The sequence below is a fragment of the Arachis duranensis genome, chromosome 6, assembly GCF_000817695.3.
Source record: "Arachis duranensis cultivar V14167 chromosome 6, aradu.V14167.gnm2.J7QH, whole genome shotgun sequence".
NCBI classification, from domain to species: domain Eukaryota; kingdom Viridiplantae; phylum Streptophyta; class Magnoliopsida; order Fabales; family Fabaceae; genus Arachis; species Arachis duranensis.
Window position 1 is genome coordinate 25,752,458 of NC_029777.3, and position 7,688 is coordinate 25,760,145.

Genomic DNA, 7,688 nt, shown 5'->3' on the forward strand with positions numbered 1-7,688 from the left:
TTGTCACCAAAGTTTTCATTTTTAGTTAGCAACTAGTTTCTCGCTAATTTGTTGCATAATATTTTAAAATTCAAAATTAGGATAGCGACAGAAAATAGTCATTGCTAACTCGTCGCAACGGATAAATCATTCAACTACGGAAGTGTTCCTTGCTAATTAGTCGCTAAAGTGGAAATACAGATATTGAGCGCGTAGGACCTAAGTAGTGAGAAATTTGCGACCGTTTAACAACTGACATACTTCGTTCATTGATTTCAAGTCGTTGATTAGCGGGCGAAATACATTTGTTGCTAAGTTGTCGCAAGTTTAATTTAGCGAGCGACTTGGTAACTGCAATCTTGTCACAAAGTAAAAGCTATATCCTACCTATTTTGTAGCAAATTACTCGCTAATGTTGTTGGAAATTCATCGTAGGGTTATAACAAATACAAATCTAATCGTGAACATTTTAGAAGTAACTGGTCGCAATTGAGTCACTAATCAAAAGCTTATTTAGTGAGTAATTAGTGACCGCTTAATAACTGATATACTTTCCTCGCATATTTCTTGTTGCTACTAATTTGTGAGGAAAAACATTAGTCTTTATTCCTTTCTTACATGTTACTACTAATCGCTAACCTCTATATAAACCCATGAAAAATTTATGAATAGTTTGAAGCAAATTTGCCAAACAAGCTAATGTAATTTGTCACAATTTTGTCACTAATCTAAAGCTATTTTAAATGAGAGAATAATTAAAGTTCCAAAATCGTGACTAATTAGCTAGCTAATTTTTAATAATTAATAACTTACAATATTCTAGCAAGATGTCGATTCTAAAAAATCTCACAAACAACTCAAATAAAAAGCTTTTTTCTTAAAAAATATTTTGTCGCAATTAGATCACAAATTTGTTGTTATTTTTAATGGAAAATTTGCTGTTAATTTGAATTGAAGTTTAAATTTAATATAATGTAAAGACAAATTTAAAAATTCAATATTTTTAAGAAATGAGAGCATAATGATAATTTTCAATCACAAAATACACTAAAAAAATATATAATAAAAAAGATAATTAAAATGTTATATATGAGGATTTATTTGCATATGATCGTACAAGTTTTATTATTAATTAGAATCATTTAGGAATTCATTCAATAAAGATTAAACTGAGCTAGCTCTTGAATTAATTAGGATCATTAAAATAGGCTAAATTCGTCGGACTAGCTCATTTACCTGACTTAAATAGATGGTTATTTGACTCTAAAATCAAATTCATAAGAAAAGTAGAGAGCCTAAACGACTTAACTCGATTAACTAAAAAAGATAGCAAATTAAGATGGTCGATTCTTGGGCTAAACGGGTGCCTCTTTTTCTTTATTTTTTTCCTTTTCTTTTTTTAAAAAATAAGCTAATATATTCATTTTGTGACCTGACCTCGACTAACCCCTAAAAAAAAGTAACACGATTAACTTAAAAAGTTTTTTTAGCTAATATTTTTTTTTAAAGTTCTCAGCCAAAAATATTGGAATTTTTTTCTAATATCTAATAAAAAAAATTTATCGGATTGGACTCTAACCATAAATTGTTCGGGATAACTATAAAATTGAAGTCCATAAATAAAGAATTTTCAATAACTAAACTACATTGATATAAGAAGTAATCAATACCTACAAGAATATATATATATAGTATTGACAAATATATTAGAATATAAATAAGATATATATGACCTATTAAATATTTTATATGGATGATTAAGATTAAACTAAAAAGTCAAAAAATATTTTAAAGTCTTCGTCTATTTAACATATATACAAACTTATTTTTTATTGGCAAAATAACATATCTCATATATATTCTTATTATTTTTAGTTTTTATGATATTCCTTACTAACCTGACAAATGATTAGATTCTATTTAACGGTTTATTATTAATCCATAAATTGTTATAAATACGAAATGAAATTTGAATATTGAATACTTGCCTACTATTTGTTTATATGATATATATCATTATATAAATTTTTAAAAAGTTTTATTTATTTTATAAAAGATTTTTTAAAACGTAAATTCTTTTTAAAAAATTAAAATAAAAATTTTAAAACAAAAAAATAATATTTCAAAAAATAAAATAAGTTATATTAATTCAAAAAACATTTAATTTCAAAAATTGAAAACGCATATAGGTGCCCTTCTCACTATTTCAAATTAAAAAATAAAAATCTCATTATCTCTAGTAATTTCCTCATCTATTGTGGCTAAACATGCCTAGCCCGCACTATTGCACTACTGCACTATCCTTTGCCCCACTAAAACTTAACCTTAACACACACATCACACTCCAGCGCCGCACCCTCCAGCTTTCACTCTCCAGGTTTCTCACACTTCTCACGCTCCCACTAGAGGCTCAACACTCTTTGTCGATGGCAGATTCCATTACAGTCGCACCCTCATCCAGCCCACAATGCGCTCGTGCATTTTATTTTGCGTTGCTGCTTTTCTAGCACTGTCATGGTCTCCATCTAGCGTCTTCATTGTCTCTTCGGTTTTAGCCCCATCGTCTCCGTCATCTCACCATCCAGCATCTCTCTACCGCTCTTTGATTTCTTTTGCCATAAGCTTTGTGCAGTGGCTGCTGCTGCTACCGGTTGCATCACTGGCGGTCCTGCTTGATGTTCTTGTCACTGTTGGTATTGTATTTGGAGTCTTCTGAAATCTCTGCATCTCTCATGGTTCTGTTATTATTGTTGATTCTAAACAGATTTAAATTTTAATTTTTTGTTATAAATATTTATTTTTGGTTCTGAGTTTTGGTTTAGGGTTTTGATTATGTTCTTATTGTTTTTGTTATTCATTCTATTTTTTTGGTTCTGATATTTTTTTCTAATTATCTGGTTATAATTTTTAGTTCTAATTATTTGTGCTAAAAACATAAATTTATTTATGAAGGTTACGTTTAACTATGAGTTTTTACTTACTGCTTCTGGCGCATCTAATCATATATGCTTGTATCACAAATTGAAACCTTATGGAAAATTAACTTTTACTTTTAAAATATTTCTTATTTTCTTTGTCAAAATTCTAAATGATTTTAGATCTAATTAAATGGTCAATTAGTTATTGTTACTTTGTTATTTATTTAGTGCAAGTTATCTTTTTTCTATTGCGTATTTTAAGAGATGGCCACTGGAGTGAACAAGATGCGGCAATTTTAGTACCAGGAGACATAATCAACATTAAATTAGGAGATATCATTCCGGCCGATGCTTGTCTTCTCGAGGACAATCTTCTAAGTGTTGATTAGTTTGCTTTAACAGAAGAATCTCTTCTAGTGACCAAGAACCCCACTGATGAAGTATTTTCTAGATCAACAGTTAAGAAGGATGAGATAGAAGCAGTTGTGATGGCCACTGGTCTACACACCTCCTTTGGTATAGCGGCTTACTTGGTGGACAGCACTAACCAAGTTGGACACTTCTAGAAAGTGCTTACAGCAATTGGTAACTTCTTCATTTGCTCAAATGCACGAAATGTTTGATGACTATTGAGGAAATGGCTAGGATGGATGTCCTACGCAGTGACAAAACTGTAACCTTGACATTGAATAAGCTCAGTGTTGATAGAAACTTGATTGAGGTATTTGCTAAGGGTGTTGAGAAGGAGTATGTTATCCTTCTTGCTGCAAGGGCCTCTAGGACCGAAAATCAAGATGCTATAGATGCTGCAATTGTTAGGATGCTTGCTGATCCAAAGGAGGTAAATATAGCAAAACCACTCTTTAGGACAAGAAGAACACATATAAAATGTTTTAATTTAACTCATAATTTTAATGTTTTGACTGACCAGGCTTAAGCTGGAATTAAGAGGACTGCTCTAACATACATTGATTTTGATGGAAATTGGCACCATGTGAGCAAAGAGGCTCCGGAGCAAGTAAAAACCTATTTTATTGGCACCTTCTTATGATGGTTATACCTCAGGTGAGTGAGGGTCAATTTCACGAAGATTGATGGATTAAGCAACAATGATTGAATGATTTACCTAGTTAGACAAACAAAAAATGGTGTTTTGAGAGTTCGAAAGCATTAACAGTAAATTCAGAATATCAGAAAACAAGCAGTAAATGGGTTGCGAAATATATGGAGAGAACAGTTAAGGCTTCAGAGATATTTATTTTCTAGATTAACTTTTCTTACCAACTATTTTAATCATGCAACATTCAATTCATGGCAAACTATATTTGACTAAACCCTAATTTCTTAGACCTTTTTAGTCTCCTCTAATCTTCATCAACCGCCAATTCCTTGGTCACTTGATTTCAATCAGAAGGTTAAGTTCAATTTTAGTTTATATGCCACAGAAATCCTAATTACCCAAATATAAGAGGATTATATGTCACGTATCCCGTTAAGTCCAAATAATTAGAAATTTAGGAGAAATGATTTTCAAGCTGTTGTTCAAGCAAAGAGCTTTTTCAAGTTTTACAAGAACTCAATTAGAACAAGGGTCATACTTTCGTTCCACCCATATTCATAAGATAAAGAACAAAAATAATTCTTGAAATTGAAATCAATACATGAATTAAAATAAAACAGTAATAATATTAATCCATAGAATAAACAGAGCTCATAACCTTAACAGTGGAGGTTTAGTTGCTCATGGTTCAGAGAGATAACCAGGATTCTGAAAAATTGTAAATTGCGGAATGAGGTGTATAAGAGAAGAGATAATAACCTCTGTCTATTGTATGAATTGATACTATTATTTTTCTATTTTAATTCATGTACTGATTTCGATTTCAAGAATTGTTTTTGTCCTTTATCTTATGAATCTGGGTGGAACGGAAGTATGACCCTGGTTCTAATTGAGTTCTTGTATAACTTGGAAAAGCTCTTTACTTGAACAATAGCTTGAAAACAATTTTTCCTAAATTTCTAATTATTTGGACTTAACAGGATACGTGACATACATAGGAGGGGTTATGGTTGGAAAGGGATGTGTGGGGAATGAAATAAGGGAAAGCGAATCAGGAGGGTGTTTGGTGAGGGAGGAATCACAAGAGGCTATTGGGTAATGGAAAGAATAATTGGGNNNGAGGAAGAGGACAAGGTCATGGGTATCTGGTAAATGGGCGAGGGCTTTGAAAAAAAAGAGTATATGGTAATTGATTTGGGAAGGTTTTGATGGGTGGGGACCAGATGAAAGGATTTGGGGTAAGATTGGTTGGATTATGTGGGATTTGGTTTGGAATTGGCCAAAATTGTGTGTCTGGCGCCAAACTCAGGAAAGTGGAAGTTTGGCACCATAACCCCCGAAAGGTAATGCTCCTCCTGGCGCCGAACTTGGTGCAGCCCAAGTTTGGCGCCACCCCTATTCTTTTTTTTTAAGAAATCTGAAGTCAAATTCCAGGGGAGCCAAGTTTGGTGCCCCTTGGCAGAAAGTATGCTCCATAAAAGGCTTGTTAGTGGCGCCAAACTTGGAGTTGGTGCCACCCCTCCAGACTGCCACCTCCAAATTGTGCATGTCATGTGGCGCCAAACTTGGATATCCCAAGTTTGGCGCCACCCTTCCAGAGTGCAATTGCCAAGTTGCGCGTTATGTCCGGCGCCAAACTTGGAAAGTCCAAGTTTGGCACCACCTAGTCTATAGTAGACATTCCCAGGGTGATTAAAAATTCTTCTAAATGTACTGGTTCATGTTCTTAATATTCTGCATGATCAAAACACATGTAAAACAAAGGAAAAATAGTAGGGATGCAAACAAAACTAAACAAATAAACACAATCAAATTAAAATTCAAACTTAAGGATACGAAAACATCGGGTTGCCTCCCGACAAGCGCTTTTTCAACATCACTAGCTTGACGGTTAGTTCTGCTAGTATAGCAGATGAGCGGACCTATAGCGATCAATCTCACCTCCAAGATAGTGCTTCAACTTCTAGCCATTAACTGTAAACTTTCTGTCAGAATTCTCTTCTTGAATCTCCACATGACTATACAGTGATGCTCTGGTAACCAAAAACGGTCTTGACCATTGGGATTTCAGCTTTCTGAGAAAGAGTTTGAGCCTTGAATTGAACAGAAGCACCCTCTGACCTGGCTCAAAGACTCTGATGCCAATCTTTTTGTCATGCCATATCTTAGTTCTCTCCTTATAGAGCTTGGCATTCTCATAGGCTAAATATTTGAATTCATCAAGCTCATTCAACTGAAGCATTCTCTTTATTCTTGTAGTTTGAGCATCAAAGTTCACAAACTTGATTGCCCAGTAAGCTTTATGCTCCAGCACCACTGGCAAGTGACAGTCTTTACTATAGACCAACTGATAAGGGGACATGCCAATAGGAGTCTTGTAAGCTGTCTGATATGCCCAGAGAGTATCATCAAGCTTCCTAGACCAGTCCTTCCTTGAGATACTGACGGTCTTCTCCAGAATCCTCTTGAGTTCTCTGTTAGAGACCTCAACCTGTCCACTTGTCTGAGGTGATAGGGGGTTGCCACTTTATGGCAGACTCCATACCTCTGTAGAAGTGAGTCCATCTCTCTATTAGAGAAGTGACTTCCACCATCACTAATGAGTATCCTTGGGACACCAAACCGACTGAAAATATATCTCTGAAGAAAGCTCATCACCGCTTTGGCATCATTGGTGGGCAGAGCCACAGCTTCCACCTATTTGGACACATAATCAATTGCCACCAAGATATAGTTGCTGGAATATGAGGGAGGAAAAGGTCCCATGAAGTCAATACCCCACACATCAAACAACTCAATCTTAAGAATCCCTTGTTGTGGCATCTCATGGTTGGCAGGGAGAGTCTTAGCTCTTTCACATCTGTCACAGTTCTTCACAAATGCTTTTGAATCCCAGAAGAGAGTCGGCCAGTAAAAACTGCTCTGAAGGACCTTTGTAGCTGTCCTTTCACCACCAAAGTGGCCTCCATAATCAGAGCCATGACAGTGCCAAAGAATCTGCTGTGTTTTCTCATCTAGAACACGTCTCCGGATTATACCATCTGAGCAACTTCTAAAAAGGTATGGTTCCTCCCAAAAATAGTACTTTGCATCAGTTAGTAGCTTTTTCACTTGTTGTTTACTGTACTCATTTGGGATGAAATTCATGGCTTTGTAATTTGCAGTGTCTGCAAACCATGGAGCCTGCTGAATGAGGAATAGTTGCTCATCTAAAATTGTCTCAGTCACAGCTGTGGGTGGTTGCACTCCCTCTTCAGGTTTAATCCTGGAAAAGTGGCCAGCTACTTAATTTTCTGACCCTTTCCTGTCTTTAATCTCAATATCAAACTCCTAAAGGAGTAGCACTGATGAGCGGATAATTTATACGCTTTTTGGCATTGTTTTTAGGTAGTTTTTAATAAGTTCAAGCTACTTTTAGGGATGTTTTCATTAGTTTTTATGTTAAATTCACATTTCTGGACTTTACTATGAGTTTGTGTGTTTTTCTGTGATTTCAGGTAAATTCTGGCTGAAATTGAGGGACTTGAGCAAAACTCTGAAAAAGGCTGACAAAAGGACTGCTGATGCTGTTGGAATCTGACCTCCCTGCACTCGAAATGGATTTTCTGGAGCTACAGAACTCCAATTGGCACGCTCTCAACGGCGTTGGAAAGTAGACATCCAGAGCTTTCCAGCAATATATAATAGTCCATACTTTGTTCGGAAATTGACGACGTAACTTGGCATTGAAC

The 7,688-nt window shown here is 35.0% G+C and overlaps 1 protein-coding gene across 3 annotated transcripts; it reads left to right on the top strand.

Moving 5' to 3' along the window:
- The first annotated feature begins 2,231 nt into the window (after positions 1-2,231).
- LOC107493456 (uncharacterized) lies at positions 2,232-7,592 on the top strand. Of its 3 annotated transcripts, XR_001592965.3 has the most exons (4): positions 2,232-2,672; positions 3,160-3,738; positions 3,829-3,962; positions 7,455-7,592. XR_001592965.3 is itself a non-coding variant. In XM_052262732.1 (2 exons), the coding sequence occupies exons 1-2, from the start codon at positions 2,447-2,449 to the stop codon at positions 7,535-7,537; spliced, it is 309 nt and encodes a 102-aa protein (XP_052118692.1). In that variant the 5' UTR covers positions 2,232-2,446; the 3' UTR covers positions 7,538-7,589. The 3 variants fall into 3 exon arrangements, 1 of the variants encoding a protein (XP_052118692.1); XM_052262732.1 differs by lacking the exons at positions 3,160-3,738; positions 3,829-3,962 and having other exon boundaries at positions 7,455-7,589; XR_008010409.1 differs by lacking the exons at positions 2,232-2,672; positions 3,160-3,738; positions 3,829-3,962 and adding an exon at positions 7,128-7,344.
- Positions 7,593-7,688: the final 96 nt, after the last annotated feature.

Bases quoted from the DNA above. Each gene is read 5' to 3' on its own strand.
- LOC107493456 (XM_052262732.1), top strand. From the start codon at position 2,447: ATGCGCTCGTGCATTTTATTTTGCGTTGCTGCTTTTCTAGCACTGTCA. The intron at 2,673-7,454 runs GTATTGTATTTG...CTGTGATTTCAG, and splicing joins TGATGTTCTTGTCACTGTTG to GTAAATTCTGGCTGAAATTG.